Below are 22,132 nucleotides of genomic sequence, written 5' to 3' on the forward strand. Positions count from 1 at the left end.
GAAAATAATGAGCTTTGATGACTGACTTTTCACCAGACACATTCTTGACCTTCATCTCATTCATTATTTACTTGACTACAGACACATAACAGCTTATTATTGCTTACTTAAAGGTAGCATGTGGAGCTCTTGACCTCTTGTAGTGATATAGAGCAGCTTTATTATAGTGGTTAGTGGGTGAATCATGTTTACACACACAGCTGAGACTAGAGCTGCTCATCAATTAGTTGTCGACTATTAAGCTAATTACCCACTATTTTCATAATCAATTAATCATTTTGAATCACTTTAATGAAGAAAACGTGATTCCAGCTTCTTAAATGTGAATATTTGATGGTGTCTTTAGTTTGCTATGACAGTAACTTGAATATATTTGTGCTGTGGACAAAATAAGACATTTTCTGACATTTTCTGAACTAATTGATTAATTGAGAAAATGATCTACAGATTAATAGACAATGAAAGTAATTAGCTGCAGGCCTAGCTGACACAATACACAGTCCTGCAGATGTTTTCACACTGTTCCACTGATCTACAGGTGGCATCAATGCCCCCAAAAAACACAGCAATGCACCAGCAAAAGGAAGACTGCAGGCTACTAAATATGCACATAAACAATGCAGGAAAAATGAACATCACTAATGTTTTATGAGGAAGGACTCATTTGTTAGAATTCAAGGATGAACATAATGAGTTTTGGTGAATGTAAACATAACTTCAGTCTGTTTACAGGAAAACTCCGCAGGGCTCCTTTAATCATTTACATCTTGTTTAATCCTTGTCTTGCTTGTCTGTGTACAGTAGGTCTTAACGGCTTTTTCTCCAACATAAACAAACAGCTCAGGTAGCACTGATACTCTGCACTGAAGGGCATGTTAACATCAGGTGAAGCTAACTTTAGTTATTCAGCCTTTTGTGGTCTTTCAGAAACAAGCATCACAACATTTAAAGCTTAATTTACATTGTCTTAAATCAAATTAATGCAGAATCATGTTCATTTACACTCACCTGATTCAGAAGAAGCTCCTCTCCAAACAGCCGATGTCATCAACAATGGAGGGCTTGATGATGTTGGGGTGTGTGTGTGTGTGTGTGTGTGTGTGTGTGTGTGTGTGTGTGTGTGTTCTTACTGACCAAAGTGCAACCCTTACATTTAACTTTCATTCCTCACATCACATACACACATTCGCATATAGAAGAAATATGAACATGATATATCTGTGTGTGTGTGTGTGTGTGTGTGTGTACATACGATACTGATCTGCTCCTGAGTCTTTCTGAGTCTTTGCATCTCTGGAGTATCGGACACGATGCTGAACCCTCGACCTTTGCTCTCCTCAAAATCCTTCTTATACTTCACCTGCAGAGGAAAGAGAGAAGAAAATTTTTATATTGCTGTGTCATCATATCTATTAAATATCTCTTGTTCAACAAATTGTTTTATAGACATAAGCATCAGGTTCTGGTTTCGGTGCCCATAAGTCAAAGTAAAAGCTTCTTTCTAGCTCGGCCATTGCAGTGACAATGGTGACGATTAGTTCACAAACTAATCAACTGGATTACTCAGTTATGAGCTAAACTGCAGCAATAAAACCTGCAATTCACATTACAGCGATGCTATATAATAACTACAGTGATGAAGAGTATCTGAGGAAAGATTTTACCTTTCTTTGTGCCCACACACAGCAGACATAATTACACCACAGACGGCTCAGGCTTGACTGCAGCTACAATCAACTTTCCACAGTGTGAAAAGATCTTTAAATATACTGTAATCGCTCAGTCATACGTGTAACACAGCAGTATGTATGATATGAAAAGGAAAACAGGCTTTTATTTCTGATTTTAGAACATGATCTCACAATAGAATCATCCCACGAGTGTATTTATAGGATAACTTGCAATAAAATGTGTTAATTACTCCCATTATTATAACTATATTCATTATGACGAGTGCTGCTTAATGAACTTCACAACTATTTTAGTTGAATGAGTTGAATGTTTGGTGAGATGCAGTTGTTGTTTATCCAATTTCCTGATTTTAATCATAATTTAAGACTGCAATAGAAACCTATTATGCAAGATACTGAAAAAAACGTATATTGATAGTAAAACCCAGACATTTTATTGGCACTGGGCCTAGTCGGTGGATATAACCAACGACTAATTTAATATTCGCTGCATGCTAACATTCATAGCTAAATAGATAATGCGTCAAAGCTAGCTTTCAATATTCATAACAAACAACAAGCTTTAACTGCGCAAACTAGTATTAATTTAAATTATTATCAGCCTTACACATCAATTAAAAGAAAAAAAATCTTACAGGCTTACACAACTCGAAAAATATAATATCGTAGCTTATTTTTCCTCCCCATCATAAACAACGCTGAGCATATATCCTTTACAATCATGTTAGCAATGAGAGACGTAACGTTAGTTTTCTCTCTGAAACTTTTGTCAAACTTTAGAGGAGCCGTTACAACACTAGACGTTATAAACGTTGACGTACTGGTTTGCTGATTAGCGTCAGGTCCGTCTCCCTTAGTAACCGTCACAGCCGACAGCAGCTTTTTATCGATGTGAAACCACGATAGCTCAACTCTGCTCCACATATTTCACTCCTGACAACATTTATCTTTTACTTTCTGGGAGTTTTTAAACCACGTTGGACTTTTGTGTGGCTTCGTCTGCATCACGTTCCCTTCAGTTAGCTAGCTAGCAGGCTAACTTACTACAGGTTTTACTTCAAAATAAGGTGGAGGTGGTTTACAAAAACTTACACATCCCCCTAGTGGCTGAAAGTGAGAATTGCTCTGTAGTAGTTAATGAAGCCTTCATACTAGACTACATTAGACTATTATTATTAGACTATACTGCTTTACAAAAACTTACACATCCCCCTAGTGGCTGAAAGTGAGAATTGCTCTGTAATAGTTAATGAAGCCTTCATACTAGACTACATTAGACTATTATTATTAGACTACACTGCTTTACAAAAACTTACACATCCCCCTAGTGGCTGAAAGTCAGAATTGCTCTGTAGTACTTAATGAAGCCTTCATACTAGACCACACAGCTCAACTCTTTGTATTTAACTATTTTATTTTGCACTAAATTATGCGTAATATTACTTAGGTGAATTTTGTTTATTTTTGTTATTTCACTTAGCATTGTTATTGTGTATTATCTCTTATAGATGAGGTTTTAAAATAAGCCCAGACACGTTTTATTTTTATATTTGTCTGGCTTTTATTTTTGTGCAAATAAACCAATAAACTATTGATTGAAGTTTTTCCACAGCACAAAGGTCATCTTTAGACCCTGCAAACAACTATTCAATTACTCGGTTTTAATGCCACATCCCTAATTGGCACCTGTATAAAAAAGCTAAATATTCATTAATTAAAGTAATTTCATGTATCCACAATCTCTTCAATACATTTGAATGTAACTACTATGATCCAGATTTCCAGATGATCCTGATCTACATCACACATCTGTAAAATGAGGCTAGATCTGCACCAAACAGCAGGCAGAGTGGAAGCTGTTCAGCCCACAGACAATAACAATAACTCATCAGCAGGCGCTCATTTCTTCATCTGGTCCGGTCTGCACTTCACTTCGACCTTCACAGGAAACACTGCAGCTCATTGAGCCGTAATGTCATCCTGCTGGTGTCGATCTGTCATCAGTAACAACCCATTAGCCCCCAGAACAGAGTTACATAAGACTGTAAACTGCAGAAATATGACTCAGACACTTACGGTGGGCGTGAGTGAGTGTGTGTGTGTGTGTGTGTGTGTGTGTGTGTGTTCTGCTCTCACATTGATTGTCCCTGCTCTCACTACAAAGCAGATTAAATCCCCATTCATCAGTCGCAGGTTAACTGCTAAGCCAATATGACAAGGTAGTGACCTAAACTATAAAAAGCACACACACACAAACACACACACACACACACACACACACACACACACACAGGAAAAAAATTATGTTGCATACACACACCTACACCTACAGAAGGAGGAAACAACAACAATTGAAGCGTGATCCAGAATCACTGCACAGGTAAATCCTGTTGGTGGATTTAATAGAGGAGGAATCTGACTGAGAAGAGATGGAGGGATGAAGGATCTGATGAGTAAAGGATGACTTTGGGCAAGACTGAACAGTTGCTGGAGATAAAAATTTAAAAAATCTAATGTTGCATACACACACCTACACCACCTACATCTACAGAAGGAGGAAACAACAACAATTGAAGCCTAATCCAGAATCACTGCACAGGTAAATCCTGCTGGTGGATTTAACAGAGGAGGAATCTGATTGAGAAGAGATGGAGGGATGAAGTCTGAAGAGGGATCTGATAAGTAAAGGAGGACATTGAGTCAGATTTAATTGTCGTTGGATATGGAAAAATGATGCTGCATACACACACCTACACCTACATCTACAGAAAGAGGAAATAACAATTGAAGTGGGGGAATCTGATGTAGAAGAGATGAATGGATGAAGTCTGATGAGGAGGGATCTGATGATGAGTAAATGATATTAAGCCAGATTGAACTGTTGTTGGAGATGTATGTCCCACATTAGAGACGGCAGGTGTCCTGTGTGAACATCATGTGTACTGAAGGCCCGTCACCTTTTATTCAAAGCTCAAACGTTATTAAATATTTCACCTGTAATAATCTGTCCATGTTCAACATTTACAGCTATAAGTACGCATGACAGACCGTCTGAAGTCATCTGCTTTATGATCCAGCAGAGTGTTGATTCACTCTCTGCTGGACTCATCGCAGCTTTTGACCTGTCAGTGAACTGAGCTAATAAATAAAAATGGAGGACAGTAGTGAGCAAAGCTGTGATAATCAGATAATAAAGAGATTACCAGTAATCTAATTACCAGTAAATATCAGACTGATTTACTCTAAACAACAACACATCTGAGGACTCAGCAGATGTTTATTCTTTATACTTTAAAATAAAAATGATATCTGCATAAAATGGGTAAAAACATTCACATTGTTATAATCTATAACTGGGATTATAACTCAATGTGAGTCATTTTACCAATCAAATGTTCTTGTATAATAAGTTCAGCTGCTCCCTTTGCTTTTACTAATAAGAGTCATTGAATGTCAATCTGTATGTAACATAGAACTACAGTTTTATTTCATCATTATAAAGCAAAAATGGCTCTGGAAATGAACCAAAAATAGCCCCAAAACATAGTTCATGGGGTCAAATTCAATTCAATGTGCATAAGCATCTTTAAAACATATCGATTCTCATATTGTTTGATTCATATTGTTTCATGTGAGCTGCAGCCAGACAAGAATGAATGATACTGTGAAGTTTCTCCTTACAAATGTCATTATCAGGTCAGGTTTTAACTCAGACTCATTAAAAGAACACACAAGCAGATATAGAGAAAAATAATAACAATAATATTTTGAATTTCATAAATATGTTGGGGTTTTTTTGGTGAGTGGCATTTTAATAAGAAGCTTCCAGAACTGTCAGTCTAACCTTTAATATGCAATTCAAATAATGCTTGAAACTGGACTCTAGTCGATCACAGCTGGAGCCACATGTGAAACGTTTTACTGTGACAAAACAGAAAGAGACAAGAAATCTGTAAATTCCTGCTGGAAATAATGCTTCAAAAACAGAGACAACAGAGCTTATTAAGAGAAAACACTGTTGGCTTTCTATTCTCTCTTGTTTTTAGATATTAAACTTGAGTCAATATTCAGGTGATAAAACAACTTCTGACAGAATGTAGAATTAAAAAAGAGAGAAAAATAATGAAATAAAGGGGGAAGTGACAGGGGAATAAATCTGTCGTCTGTAAAAGATGAAATGACGAGCAGGTAATAAATGGATGTTTATAGGAGCAGAGCAGGACACACACACACACACAAATACACAAACATGCATCCCATCACAAACAGCACGAACCCTCCTGCAGACTGCTGAGTGGACATCTGTCCTTTTGTACTGCAGTCTGCTGGGCACACACACACACACACACACACACACACACACACAGACACACACACACACACACAGACACACACAGGATGAGGACATATGGCAGAGCTGGTTTATTCTTTCATACGTGTCCTTTGCATCAGTTCGTTTGTCAGTAAATCAGCATCGGTGAAATGATCGGGAAGCAGGAACGTCGGAGCTGCTTCATCTGACACACCTGGGCGTTTGTTTTCAGCTCTGCGTGGTGCCAGACGGGTGGAGAGTTAATTTAAACCACGTGTCAGTCAATGTCAATAAACTCCATCAATAACAACAAACTGAATCTGGATATAAAGCAACACACATCCACATCCAGAAACCACACTGACCACATATCATCTACAGATCTGAAACAATTAGTGGATCAACAGAAAGATAATTGAATCATCTTTTTTGTCATTTTTTAAGCAAATATGTTAAACGGTTTGCTGCTTTTCGCTTCTCAAATGTGATGACTGCATGCTTTTCTTTGTCATGCATGACAGTAAAATGAATATATTTGTGTTTTAGATGGATGTTTAGACAAAATAAACCAAATTTAAATAAAATAACACTTTTTTATTGATGCTCTTTCTATTCTTACTATCCACTTTATTGCTGAAACACTGTTAACTTCTCCATCATGGGACTTATAAATTGTCTTGACCTTTGACTCTGGTAGACAGTTGTTTTCACTATATTCTCACACTTCACAGGCAAAATGACTAATTGTGAAAATAATCAGCAGATTCATCGATAATGATAATTGTTGGTTGCCCTATTCTAAATCAAGTAAAAAACAGCCTTTAATGACATAACATTCAATAGTGGAGCCTTAATTATCTTCACCAACACAACACATGCAAAACCAACCTGACAGACGACAGCGAGCTAACGCTGCATGACATCATCTGTGGGCGACAGGAGCAAACACAACAGGATGCTGCTGACATCATCAACACAGGTGATGACAGCCGGCTCTGTGTGTGTGTGTGTGTGTGTGTGTGTGTGTGTGTGTGTGTGTGTGTGTGTGTGTGTGTGTGTGTGAGAGAGAGAGAGAGAGAGAGAGATCACCTGGCTCTGTAGCTCGCTCTGCTGTCTCAGTCTCAGGTTCTCTGGTGTGTCGGCCACAATGGTGAACGACGTCTTGGGATAATGTCTGAAAAAAGAGGAGAGAGAAAATTGCTCATTGTTGGTGTTGAACATTTGTTGAAGGTTTCAGTCCAGTTTCAGTCCAGTTAGAAAAACACTCTGGTGGAAGGTTGGTTTGTGGTATGAATGTAATGCGACCTCAAGCCAACGCAACTGCAGCTCAGCATTGTGAAAATCGATGCTTCTACTCGTCAACTGACTGAAGGCAGCCCATTGTTTGCGAGGCGTTACCTTGAAGTGCGTTCACACAATGTGTTGGTATTAAAGCCCGATGTTGAGCTACCACAGATATATCGGTATCGGTGTTTGCGCCGTCCGATATGTGCCGATATTTTTCTAACCCTTCATAGGTCACACCAAGAAAATGGTATTAAAAAAAATACTGTAGCTTTTCCTTCCTGTTTGGGGCAATGACAACATAAAACATTACCTTTTCTTTCTTATTGACCCTAAATTAAGATTTTTACAGGCTTCTACTAATGGTTGAGCAGACCTACAAAGGATTAAAGATATATAGGCAGCAATTTATGTAGATTTAATCTGTGTTCCCAATTCAAGTTTAACATATACATATTAAATTCCATGTAAAGTTTATTGGTTCAGTGTGCTAAGTTTATTCTTAAACTGTAAAATGTCATGTCTTCACAGCATCGGCCGGTATATCGATATCGGAATTGTTTGACTCCCTAATATCGGTATCAGCATCGGCCCCAGACATCCAGTATCGGTCAGGCCCTGTTTGGTATGTGGATCAAATGATGACCATGCCAGTTCTGCAGGTCCATTTTAGAAAGCTATCCCAAAAGAAAAACAAACTCTACTTCCTCCAGGTTTCTGACCAGTGAACAGAGTGACACCTCCCACACAGATTTAGTTGATATATTTTGGTTTGCTTTAAATTTTGCCTGTATGAAACCAAACCGGTAGAGACTCATTCACTGATTAGGACCAAAGCTAATGAACTATAGTTGTGTAGGCTCTCTCTCCTTGACTAAGCAGCCCATTACTCCTTTGTTCATTAAGTGTTTTTTTCTTCCTTTTTGAGGACGGAGGTCTGGGAGTCTTGTTTTCATGGCTTTGTTTGATAGGTTAGGGAGGGAAACTCTTGGTCCGATGGCTCATTGTGTGGTTGGTCCAGACTTCCTACACCAAGCCAGACCTCCTGACTCCTTTAGTTTCGGTTCATTCTTGGCAGTTAATCTCATTATTATTCTTTGTAAATAAGAACAACTTTCACTTTGCAACCAAACCTCAAATCTGGAGTGTTTGCTACATGTTGCAGGTCACAAGGTGGATGGGTTTTTTGCAGTATAATATGGCTCAGGGTCACAGTAAACAAAATACAGTTAAAGAAGCATTTCATTCCCTGGTTCATTTGTTTCTTTGTAAGTGTCAGATAACAAAGAAACTGTGAGGAATGAGAACATTTTGTAACCTTTTTATCACATTCACAGTTGTTTAATGAATACCACCATCTGTAAATGTGTTTAACAATGAAAGCTACAACCTGAGCGTCACTTTCCATCCTGAGATTAACCTTAATGAGTCAATGACCCACCAGGACTATGACATTAACAGGAACAATGACCCATTGAAAGGTCTAAAAATGAAAAGAAACCGCATCCTGCTAAACCTCTTTATATCTCACTTGACCTTTAAAAGATACACATTTGTCTCTGTGTGTAAAAACAGCAGCAGTGAGTTTGGATTTAAAGCTCTGGTCTGCATGTACAGTGTGAGGATGGAGGATGGGAAGCGGAGGAGGGAAAAACTCCCACACTTCACCTCCATGTACTGTTACATTTGAATGTGTTTTTATTAAATCTGAAGGTTACTTGAAGACAAATCCTCAGGCGGGGTTAAGTTATACTGGAGCATTTTCCAGCGTCCAACATCTATTCTCTAAATGTCGACCCTGCCGACTCTGCCTGTGAGGTGGCGTCCTGTAACTCTTCCTCTGATCCCTGAAAATGTAGATTTCCCACCGCTGCACACTGGCATCAAGTGTAACACCTCACAAAAAGCTCCTGACACACTGGCGCCTGCCAGATTTGTCCGTGAAAGTCCTTCATTCAGTCACAGTTGAGGCCGCTGCTCCTTTGCTGAAACTGTTTTGCTGTTTTTCTGAATGTTCTCATGATTTATGAGACTCCTTTTCAGACTTCTCTTGTTCTTCTTGTCAGAAAAACAGCCTTTGACTATCTGACAAACATTCAAACACTTCATCTTTTAATGGATTCATTAAACTGGGGGGTTCAGACCACCTGACTGTGGGTAAATACCTCATACAACCCCACTTAAAAATACATACTGTCCCTTTAATCGATTAGTCGATCCACAGAAAATTCACAACAGGTCTGTTCATCAAATTGATTTAGTGATTTTTTTAAAGGCAGAAATGCCAAAAATATTCAGTGGTTGCACCTATATAAATGTAGGTTGTTTATTGTCCTGTCATACATGATACAAAAGACAGAGAGAGAGACACAAGAGAGAGAGAGAGAGAGAGAGAGAGAGAGAGAGAGAGAGAGAGAGAGAGAGAGAGAGACAGAGACAGAGAGAGAGAGAGAGAGAGAGACAGAGAGAGAGAGAGAGGGAGACAGAGACAGAGAGAGAGAGAGAGAGATAGATAGAGAGAGAGAGAGAGAGAGACAGGCAGAAGGACAGACAGCGTCCCCCCCGCTCTCAGCAGACATGTAGAGAGTGTTTTCCTCGCTGAGTCTTGTTTCTCTGAGTGATTCATCGCTGCCAGCAGCACATTCAGCAGCTCAGTTTGACCACTTCACTGAACTGTCCTTCACTCCTCTTCCTCCCACTCTCATTCTCTCATACTCTCTCCCTCTCCCACACACACACACACACACACACACACAGTATCTCTCTGTGGACTCAGTATTTAAAGCAGTGCTCTTATTCCTGCCTCATGGAGCCCACGCAGGATGGATCCTCTCTAAAAACAGAGCAGGTAAACTCTCTACAGTGATGGATATAAACCTGATGACATGAATACACAGGAAGTCAAATCATCTGTTCACACACATTTATACCATCAGTTATCCTGTAATATATGAAGTCAGTGTTTGTCTCAATGTGTCCTTTCAGCTCTTGCTCTACATTTTAATTAAAACTGGTTCAAACACGAGTATGTGTCTATTAGTTTGATGCTTAAATGCTTTTGCATTTAAGCAGTTCAACCTCAAATATCATCAGTACTGTTTGAATAATTAATATATAATTTGAAACAATGATACACATATACAGAATGAGCATCATACAGCTACAGTGATTAGTCAATTCAAAGGAAATGAATCAGCAAATAATTGAATAATCAATTAATAATTTTGCCAGATATTCTCTAGTTTCAGTCTCTCAGTGAGATAATTTTCTGCTTTTCTTTATCATATATGACAGTAAAGGTGAAAGTCTTCGGGTCTTGGATTGTTGGTCGGACAAAAACAAGCAAATGTGAGATTTTTTAAAACATTTATAGACATTTAAAAGGTATAAACTACAGGATCAAACCAGTCAAATGTTCACTAAAAAAAAGGAACATTAAAAATGAATCAATTCTTGAATAAAGTATGCAAAAAACCTGAATTGGGTGTATTTGCAGGTCGGTATGGGTAAAGAGGATTTTACACAAAATGTTATTATTATGCCTTTTTTGTTACCTCTGTATATTATTCTGTTAGAAAAATAAAAATAAAAAGAGTTGGGGGAAATGGCTGCATTCTTACCCTAAATTAGAAATAATAAACCTGCTGATTTAAGGCCCATTTATGCTCAACATTAAATACGAGCCTGTCCGTGCTCTGCCTTCATTTCTTCCATATTTCTGCACGTTTCCATAAAGCTTACGGATACGGACCAAACGGAGCAGTACCACCGGAAACCATGGGGGGGAGGGGCAGTGTTGCTGTCACTACTCGATATGTAGCTCTAGAGACATGAAGAAGAAATAACAATGGCGGAACTTTTTGAGGAAAGGTTGTGTGAGTTAGTGAGAAACTTTAAACACGTCGTTTTTGTCTTTTATGCAACAAGAGGAACATTTCAATATCTCCTCCACAGTCGCCATATTTGTTTTTGAGTTTGTTGTTGTTTCATAAACGTTTGACTCTGTGCTGCCCCCTGGTGGATGTATCGGTTAACATCCATGCCAACGTAAAGGACGCATGGAAGTATGTGAGCAGTGACGGTAACGTTGTACATTGAGCATAAATGAGTCTTTAGTCTCTGAGGTCACAATGTTTCAGCTCCTGACTCACTGAAGTCACCTCGAGCAGGTCTGGAGGTGATGTGAGCTGTCGTGTTTCACTGCCGTCTGTACTGACATCATCTGATCCTGGAGGTCAAAGACACACACACTCACACACACACACACACGTCCAAACCTCAACCCTGTTACCTGACAATAGACTCCACTCGCTGCTTTTCATGCTTGGACTCAAGTAAAAACACAAAAGCTGCTGATTGATATTGAAATACTGATCATCACACTGTTGTCAGAGTTTCCATCACAGCCCTCTGTTTTATGATGTGATAGTAAAACTCACAGACAGGCATCGACCACAGTGTGTTTGTCTCAGCAGCTGCAGGAAGTCGACAATGATGAAATACAGTGAGGAGAACAGTGACAGACATAGATCTCTACCTTTAGAGATCACAGAAATTAAAGGTAGAATGACTAAAAATGCATCTTACAAACATGATGAATAATTGAATAATCCATTGTCATAAATGTATATTGTCAATTATATACAGTACTGTCCAAAAGTCTTAGGCCACCACTATCATACAAACAGAAAATACAGGAAATATGTACACAAAATTTAACATTACTAATTAAATATTATTATTAATTAAGATTCCATTACATTTAGGGTTAGGGTATTTTTTTTAATTGTTTTTATTATTATTAGTGTGGGGTTCGGGGGTTAATTGTATGTTTTAATATTTGGGTTTTATTTTTATTCCTCAAATTGCATGTTTTTATGTTTTTATTTCCAATTCTTACAGTTAAATGTTTGTTTTATGTAAAGAACATTGTGTATGAAATGCTCTATATAAATAAAGCTGCCTTGCCTTAACAGAGCCAGGTAATACTGCATACACATTTCCTGTATTGTCTGGTTGTATTCTTCTTAATAGACTGAGAAATAATGATAGATTTGTCATTAAGCTTTGCTAAAACAACTAATCTAATGGTGGCCTAAGACTTCTGCACAGTTCTGTACATCCAACTCCTCCCATAAATGAAGCCTGAACATGTAAACACTGGACAATCATGAGAGCTTCATGATGACTTGTGTCCTCTACGTGCTCTGTGATGTAAAGGGTTATCAGCAGATCTGTGACTAAAACAGCAACAGCAGGCCGACACTTTGCTCATTTGTTTAACATGATGTCATATCTTCAATATCTTCAATACTAAAATGATTATATTCAATTAAACCTTGGAGCATCTTCTTTTACATCAAGGTTGCTTATATGAATTTATATGAATGGGAGAGGACGTTAATACTGTTTCTGACAACTTTCATTATTTCTTCTGACTGACTTTCTAACACACACACACACACACACACACACACACACACACACACGCACAGTAGGACTTCCAGTAAAGGCTTAGTCCGCTTGTCAAAGACTACGACAGAAAAACACGACACAGAGGCGACTCTGAAAGTCTGAGCTAAACTAACAGTCTCTTTGTTTCAGTTCTGCAACTTTTAGCTTTTAGACTTAGACTTACATGGACGTACTACACACACACACACACACACACACACGTACGTACACACACAGGCAGACACACACATTTCGGCCTTAAGTTTCACTTCACCTGCTCCCGTCGCTACTGGCAACCGTGGATGCTTTGTTCGTTTAGTGCAACCCAATCCTTTGAGACAAAGAGCAGCTCTGTGGGATGTTTTACACACACACACACACACACACACACACACACACACACACACACACACACACACACACAGAGAGAGAGCTAGCCAAGGTAACTCTGTGTTGGCTGGATAAGCAGTCGGGGACAATAACTCAGTTTGTGTGGAGTCTTTAACGGCCAGCTGACATCCAGACGCCTGCTGGACACAAACAGGCCTGTCTGCTCTGTTCTGCATACTTTGGGTTTTTAACAAGAGTGCAAAGATACACAAAAATGCACAGTTCAGTATGGACCTCGGTTTTGGGGCCAGTTTCTTGCAAAGAGTCAATACACCTGCTGAGCTGTTGCTCAGAAATGGCTTTTACCACATTTTCTATGACCAGGTCAGAAATCAAATGTGTTTATAGTTGTTTCAAGCAGCTTCAATTAAAGTCGGAGTGAAAAGAGGAAGGAGGGAGACATGAGAGACAAGATATTATTTAAATATGGAGATATTGGCTCATATTCTAATAATATTGTTGAATTCAGCTCAGCTCAGCTCTCTCATTTATCACTGACAGCAGTGTCACTATATGAACATGGATAACAAGCCTAACCTGGTCAGCATATATTAAGCATGTAAGCTCAGTAAGTGGATTTAAATTATTATATTATTATAATTAACCTTCATGTCGTCTGTTTTGACTGTTCCTTCCTTCCTTCCGTCCTTCCTCCCTCCCTTCTTCTCTCTTTCCTTCCTTCCTTTCCTCCCTCCTGCTCTTTCTTTCCTTCCTTCTGTCCTTCCTCCCTCCTTCTTTCTTTCTTTCCCTCCTTCCTTCTTTCCTCCCTCCCTCCTTCTCTCTTTCATTCCTCCCACCTACCTTCCTCCCTTCCTTCTTTCCTCTGTCCTTCTTTCTTTCCTTCCTCCCTTCCTCTTTTCCTTTCTCCCTCCCTCCCTCCCTTCCTTATTTCCTCCATCTTTCCTTCCTTCTTCCTCCCTTCCTCCCTTCCCTCCTTGACTCGAGGACAACAACAGGAGGGTTAAACTGTTTTGACTGTTTGGGTCACAGAGCGTATTGAACCGAACCTGTACCGATCAGTTCAGGCTGAATAGACGGCTGTTACTCCTCCTAGTTCACTGCTTTTAAATTTGGGACAGACTACAGTCTTCACTAACCAGATATCACACTTCTATAAGTTGCAGGACTCAAATTCAGGGCTCAAAGGGGAAGAATTAATACTGAAGACACCAAGACATCCTGAGTTTTATGGGTCAAACTTATTAAAACACTAAATCCTACACTTCCCAGAATGCAGTGGGACAGGTAACCCCCTCACTGCCTGGTAAACACAGACACATATAACACAGGCTTTCTGTTATAATCATGCAAACACAGAGTTTACACATCTAACATCTTCAGGGTTATTTTTTTAACACTTGACAAACCTCTCAGAAACCACATAAGACCTTTTACAACTATGTAACACATTTAACAGACATGTAAAATCTATGAAATGCTCCTTTAATATGACATCCTGAACTCAACAACACACAAATATTGGTGGTGATGTGTTTTTAAAAAGCCATTTGGTCACTCATTATTAGTTTTCACATAAATAAACGACTAAATAAGTAAATGATTCTAATATAAATGTGTTGCTGAACATTATTTGAGGTTTATAAATCATCAGAGGTGAAATTAAACATTAAAATATCTTGTTATTGTTCATTAAACTCTCGGGTAACACAGAAATATCTTTAAGGATGAGGGCAGGATTTCAACATCAACTTTCACCCAGAACAGTATCCACAACAACATGGACATAAAGGTCAACAGGACAAGAGGACAGGTGGATTATGGGTAGTGTAGTGCAGTAAAAGCTACCATGAGGAGCAGCAGGAGGTAAAAAACAAACAAACAGAAACCTCCTAAATTATCCTGAAGAAGCGAATGAATCAATTAAAAACACAGTTGAGCTTTTGATCTGAGCTGTGATGAAATGACGGAGCGATCCAGCAGGAACTGAACTCCTTTCATTTTACCCTCTGAGTGGATTTGTACTAAACGTGAATAAGCTGCTAAACTCGATAATGAGCGCTAGCAGCAACGTTGAGGTAATTAACAGAGAGGAAGTTAAAGCTGCGAGCAGTCACAGTGACGAGCTCGTGTTTGGAAAATCAAACCTGGAAAGAGACTGAATGAAAATACTGAATGAGTTTATGTAATGAAACGGTTTCCATTATACACACATTAACTGGTTGTCCTACGTCACTTTTGGGGACTTTACATTCATTTCCTTACACCTAACATTAACCACTGACCCAAATATCAGTTTTTTATTAATTGGTGACACAGCTTTTTGTCCACAATTAACCGGTCTTTAGAAATTTGTCCCCAAAAGTAGCCTATGATAGACTAACACACACACACACACACACACACACACACACACACACACACACACACACACACACACACACACACACACACACACACACACACACACACACACACACACACACACACACACACACACACACACACACACACACACACACACAAATTCTAGGATAAAAACTAATTACTGTACACACACTGCTTAACGATCACTGAAGTGTTTTGTAAAACTCTCATCTACAAAATGAGCTAAATATAATCACCCAAAAAACAGGAACACACACACACACACACACACACACACACACACACACACACACACACACAGCGTATACAAACAAACAAACACACACACACACACACACATACACACAGAGAGTGCCCTTTAAACTGCTTCCAATAATACTGTCAGACACATCCTGCCTTTCTGTTACTGCTTGGTTGAAACACCAGATTTACAATACACCAGTGTGTGTGTGTGTGTGTGTGTGTGTGTGTGTGTGTGTGTGTGTGTGTGTGTGTGTGTGTGTATTGCAGGGCAGTGGGTGTGTTGTGGATACAGATTTAGATGAACCATTGTCTATAATGTTGCCGTGGCATTTGCCAAACGACGACAGCCTCCTCGCTCCCAGCAGCAGTGACGCACACGAGAACAACACACACACACACACACACACACACACACACACTGACTTTCTGTGTGTGAGGTCCAAACTATTTTAAATACCAACAGTTCAAGTTTGTTTTAATCCAAATTTTGATGAGAATGATTTTGGGTTTTGGATGCTAAAAATGTTCCTCCTTGGAGAAAAACGTGTCATCATGAGTTATTATTATATTATCAGACAGATCAGACTCAATAATAAAAAGTCAAATTATTATGAATAAAAAGGTTTTCTGGAGTTTTTTTTTAAAAATCAAAACATTGAAAATAGTGAAATGTTGTGCTAGAGACTAATGGACTTAGAGCCAGGCGGGGAGTTCTGGTCCTCTGAAATGAGGCCAACACGGAAGTAACTTAGAACTGCATTCTATCAAAAGGCCACCAGGGGGCGACCGTCTCTATACAAGTCAATGGAGAATTCACCAACTTCTCACTTGATTTCTAACCTCAGTAAACGTTTTCAAAATGTGTTTATGGTCTCAATCGCTAGTTTAAAGCCTTCTTCAATGCAGTATGATGTTCATTTGGGACATTTTGGCCTCCCTGATTTTATATATGACGATAAAGCAGGGTATGCATTAGGGCGTGGCTACGTCCTGATTGACAGGTTGATTGACCAATGTCCTCGAGATCCAGCCCTCGTAACCATAGCAACCTCCCCGCTCCGCCCATGGCCCCGCCTCATGCCCATATAAGTAGAATCTGTGTTTTTATTCTTCCCAGCATGCACCTGAAATTTTCAAGATGGCGCTGCCTAGATCCGAAACTATTGGCTTCCGAGCAGCAGTCCACAAACCAATGGGTGACGTCACGGATGTTACGTCCATTTCTTTTTTTGCCCATAAACTATCTAAAAATCACATTATAAACATTATAAAGACATCTGAAATGTCCCCCCGTCACTCAAACATAACGGTAGTCAAAACAACGAGTACGAAAAAGCTTGAAATGTGCAGCGATAACGTGCAAAACGATGAGAAATTGGCGCGTTATTCATTCGCCATTTGGTGAGAGCAAACAAACAACATGGATGCTCTTTTGGTGAATCACAGAGAGGCAGATGAAGGAGGAAGAAGAGAGGGAAGCGATGGCAGCTGAGTGTGTGTGTGTGTGTGTGTGTGTGTGTGTGTGTGTGTGTGTGTGTGTGTGTGTGTGTGTGTGTGTGTGTGTGTGTGTGTGTGTGTGTGTGTGTGTGTGTGTGTGTGTGTGTGTGTCTGGAAGCTCTCCATCTTTCCTGCTTAGGTGTTGATGAAAGTCTCAGTGTGTGCTCGGGTCAGACTTGGCTCTTACAAAGCTCACTGACACTATACAGCAGAGAAGAAGTGAAGGAACACTGTGTGTGTGTGTGTGTGTGTGTGTGTGTGTGTGTGTGTGTGTGTGTGTGTGTGTGTGTGTGTGTGTGTGTGTGTGTGTGTGTGTGTGTATCACTCTCACACCAGATCATGTGATCTCTGCGGGTGTCACAGTTTACAGAAAACAACAAATAATACCACCACACCTCCATCAGTTACACCTCCATCATGTATTATGTATTTTATATGTGTGAAATTCTGTATAAACTCTACAGGCTCGTTCTCCCTTTAAAGTTTTCAGACAGTTTTCTATCATCTGTAACATCTGCATTGTGGGAAGTATAGGATCAAGTTATTTTAGGAGCTTTTACGAGTGGCTGGAAAACAAACCCCAGGAAAAACAAACATGGACATGTGCAGCGGATGTGGTTCTGCTTCTAAAATAATGCAGCACAACAGATGTTTGTGTTATACATGAACTCTTAAACACCCTTATAGACGTAGACAGATGCTAGAATTTACATCATACACACCCATAAAGGCCAAGCAGAAGCAAAATGTATAAATTAGGGATTAAAGCAGGAATATCTCAGCCTTTATGTCTTTGATTTTGGTCATTTTTTCTAACTTGATACCTGCTGTGCTGAGGTTGTTGATATCCAGTGAAAGGACCTTAAGACAGTTTTCAGTACACCAGATTCAAGCTGTGTAATAAACTGCAGAAAACCCAAAAGTACCAAACCTAAATCATATCATTCCTCCAACATAACCAACACACTGCAAAGTAAATGGAGATACATAGAGTCCAGTGCAACTCAATGAACAGGATAAACAGGTGTCACTAATGGAAGGATCTTGGGATACATCTGAAGGACTTTGAACAAACATTGGAACAGACTAAACTTTTGAACTTTGGACTTCTTCTTGTCAGGAAGGTTATCGCACTACGTTAGAAGAATACGGACGCTCCAACATTGAATGTGGATCAAAGAGCTTCCAAACTGTATTGGTCTGGAAAGATTAACTTAGATTGCTAAAGACAAGCTGAAACACTTTGTTCAGCTCAAGGAACTATACATGAATATGATGAAAGATGGAAATGTAGACTTTAGGTATGGGTATCAGTACTCCATACCTTTAAAGTATCGACCAAAATAAATCGATACCAAGTAGTATCAAAACATCTCCCGTCAAACAATACCTACAATTGAACTCCATTTTCTCCCAGATTAGTCAGAATCGATGGTCAAAATGTGGTGTCCGAGTCATGTCAATCCAGATCTTCAGCCACCCAGACACCATATCGGATATTTCCAGTTCAGTCTAATACCAAGTAGTATCTAAACGTCTCCCATCAGTCGATACCTGTAATCGATCCTTTTTGCACCCAGAGCTAGAAAACACCACTATATGTATGAACTTGCTCACAGCCAATCAAAACCTACAATTGAACTCCATTTTCTCCCAGTTTAAATCAGAATTGGTGGACCAAATGTGGTGTCCAAGTCACGTCAATCCAGATCTTTAGCCATCTAGACTCCATAAGGGATATTTCCAGTTCAGTCTAATCGCCTGAGACTCTCCCAATTAGGGCTGGGTATCAGTACTCCATAACTGTAAGGTATTGACCGAAATAAATTTATACCAAGTAGTGTCAGAACTTCTCCCATCAATCGATACCTGCAATCCATCCTTTTTGCTCCCAGAACTAGAAAACATGACTATTTGTACGGACTTCCTCACAGCCAATCAACACAAGTGTTCTTCTCTTTAATTCATCATGTGATTGGTCCACTGCCACAGCAGCTACGACCCGTCTGTGGTGGTGAAGTTGTGGTGAATTTGAGTTCAGTAGCCAAGATGCCTCCTAAACGCTCTAAAGTGAGTCTACACTACACGCCTGTTACATACGATAAAAGAATGATGGGTATCTAATGAAGTACTCAGCTGGTATCAGTATCACTTTAAGGCGACTTGGATTGGTGCTGGTATCATCATTTTTTTAAACGATACCCAATCCTACAAGGCTTTATCTGAAAAGAAACTGTAAACAAAGCAAGGAAATATTTAGTTGTATTTGTGCTCTGTCTGATATTGGTGCAGGTTGAGTGTGGGTGCTTGTGTATTGTATGTATTCCTGGTCTCAAACTATTTTATTTTAATACAGAATGTTTTTGTTGATGAGAGGTTGTGATATGTATAATAATATTGGAGAAATAAAGGAAAGCTGGATAATTTAACAGTCAATTAAGCTTAAAAACTTAAAGTCAAATAGGCCACAAAGTCGATAACTCTTATTATAACATGTGGTCAGAAATCATTTCAGGATGTTCTGCAGTCATTTGTGTCTCAGTCTTTGTGATAATCAGGTGTATAATTAACAGGAAGACACAGAAACAGGCTGCCAGGGTAACACAGTGATCTCTGCAGTCCACCACGCTGCCAGTCTGAGCTCTGCAACCAGTGGCCTAGTTTGACATTAGACACACTGCTGCATCTATTCATCCCCCGGCATGCACTAATGCAGTGTGTGTGTGTGTGTGTGTGTGTGTGTGTGTGTGTGTGTGTGTGCGTGTGTGTGTGTGTGTGTGGGGGGGGGGGGGGGGGGGGGGGGGGGGGGTAGAGGGAGAGCAGTGTATCTGTTTGCATGCATCACAATCAGCTGAAATCACCTCCATCATTGTTTCCTTTCACCGTTACTAAACATTAGAAGCGTATACTTCTTATTCTACACGTGTCCTCTTTGCATCAGGTCTCCACCCTCCTCTTCCTCTTCCTCCTCCTCCTTTTCCTCCTCCTCCTCCTTTTCCTCCTCTTCCTTCTTCTTCTTCTTCTTCTTCTTCTTCTTCTTCTTCTTCTTCTTCTTCTTCTTCTTCTTCTTCTTCTTCTTCTTCTTCTTCTTCTTCTTCTTCTTCTTCTTCTTCTTCTTCTTCTTCTTCTTCCTCCTCCTCCTCTTCCCTCTTCCTTCTCCTCTTCTTCCTCCTCTTTTTTCCTCCTCCTATTCCTCTTCCTCCTTCTGCTGCTCCACAGAGTCGCCTCCATAACTGTGTGTCTGAAGATTAAAACTTCAGCACTCCTCTTCTTCCTCCTCCTTTTCCTCTTCCTCCTCTTCCTTCTCCTCCTCTTCCTACTCCTCTTCCTCCTCCTCCTCTTTTTCCTCCTCCTCTTCCTCCTGCTGCTGCTCCACAGAGTCGCCTCCATAACTGTGTGTCTGAAGATTAAAACTTCAGCACTCCTCTTCTTCCTCCTCCTCTTCCTCTTCCTCCTCCTGTTCTTCCTCTTCTTCCTCCTCCTCCTCTTCCTCTTCCTCCTGTTCTTCCCTCCTGTTCTTCCTCCTGCTGCTGCCCCCACAGAGTCGCCTCCATGACTGTCCGTGTGTCTGGAGATTAAAACTTCAGCACTACTCTTCTTCCTCCTCCTCTTCCTCCTCCTCTTCCTCTTCCTCCTCTTCTTCCTCTTCTTCCTCCTCCTCTTCTTCCTCTTCCTCCTGCTGCTGCCCCACAGAGTCACCTCCATGACTGTCCGTGTGTCTGGAGGTTAAAACTTCAGCACATGAAAGCTGAGCGTACCTGTAACCTGAGTGTTTTATCTGCTTCTATCTTTATTAATTCATTAACTAAACACAATGACACATGGATCCAATAAATGCAACATATATATATAATGTTCCTTAAAAGCAGCAACTCAACTAGTAGAAACACGCTGAAAAGAAAAATGTGAAAACTGAAAGATTAAGATGTATCATTGGTGTTGAATGACTTCACCTTCATCGCCAACATTTAATGCTTCTAAGCGGCTCTCACGCTCTTTCTGTCGGAGGCAGCGGCGGCTGATTAAAGGCCGTGGACAAATGAGGGGAGTTAATTCAGGCTGCGCTTATTTAAGTAAGAGATGTTATCAGCAGAGATTAATAGCTGGCTGCTGGGCCGATGTACGGCAGCGATTAGAAGAGTTCACAACAAAAAAGTAGGGCTGAACAATTAATCGAAATCTATATTGAAGTCGGCGGCTGTTTTTAACCCTCCTATCGTCCTCCCGGGTCAATTGACCCCATCTATTTGGACTGTTCTTTCTTTCTTTCCTTCCCTCCTTCCTTCCTTCCTTCTTCCCCTCCTCCCCTCTTTCTTTGCTCCTTCCTCCTTCCATCCTTCCTTGCTTCCTTCCTAACTCCTTGCCTCCTTACTCCTTTCCTCCCTCCCTCCCTCCTTACTCCTTCCTCCTTTCCTTCGCTCCTAAATTCCTTCCTCTTTTCGTCCTTACTCCTTTCCTTCCTCCCTTCCTTCCTTCTCTCCTAAATTCCTTCCCTCATTTCGTCCTTACTCCCTTCCTTCCTCATTTCGTCCTTACTCCTTTCCTTCCTTCCTTTCCTCCATTTCCTTCCTCCCTTCCTTCCTTCTCTCCTAAATCCCTTCCTCCCTTCCTTCTCTCCTAAATCCTTCCCTTCCTCTTTTCGTCCTTACTCCTTTCCTTCCTTCCTTCCTTCCTCCTCTCCCTTCCTTCCCTTCCTCCTCTTCCTCCCTCCCTCCCTCCCTCCCTTCCTTCCTTCCTTCCTCCCTCTTTTCCTCCTTCCCTCCTGTCCTTCCTTGACCTGAGGACAACAGGACAGTTAAACTGTAGGTGGAGCAATGATGGGTGCTGCAGAGATGTTCAAGCTCACTTCTTACTTTGCAGACTTCATTGCAAACATCATTTATTTACTTATTACAGATTTCTGTCATTTTAATAT

General features: G+C 40.1%; 1 protein-coding gene across 3 annotated transcripts in view; it reads right to left on the reverse strand.

The window, feature by feature from the left end:
- nebl (nebulette) overlaps window positions 1-22,132 on the reverse strand; it is a 107,760-nt gene that overhangs the window by 66,869 nt on the left and 18,759 nt on the right. For all 3 annotated transcript variants that reach the window (XM_053342150.1, XM_053342149.1, XM_053342148.1), the window contains exons 3-4: window positions 7,093-7,177; window positions 1,253-1,360 (exon numbers count right to left, since the gene is read on the reverse strand). In XM_053342150.1, coding sequence (XP_053198125.1) covers window positions 1,253-1,360; window positions 7,093-7,177 — 193 coding nt within the window. The remainder of the gene's footprint in view (window positions 1-1,252; window positions 1,361-7,092; window positions 7,178-22,132) is intronic.

This window comes from Scomber japonicus, chromosome 21 (genome assembly GCF_027409825.1).
Source record: "Scomber japonicus isolate fScoJap1 chromosome 21, fScoJap1.pri, whole genome shotgun sequence".
Taxonomy (NCBI): domain Eukaryota; kingdom Metazoa; phylum Chordata; class Actinopteri; order Scombriformes; family Scombridae; genus Scomber; species Scomber japonicus.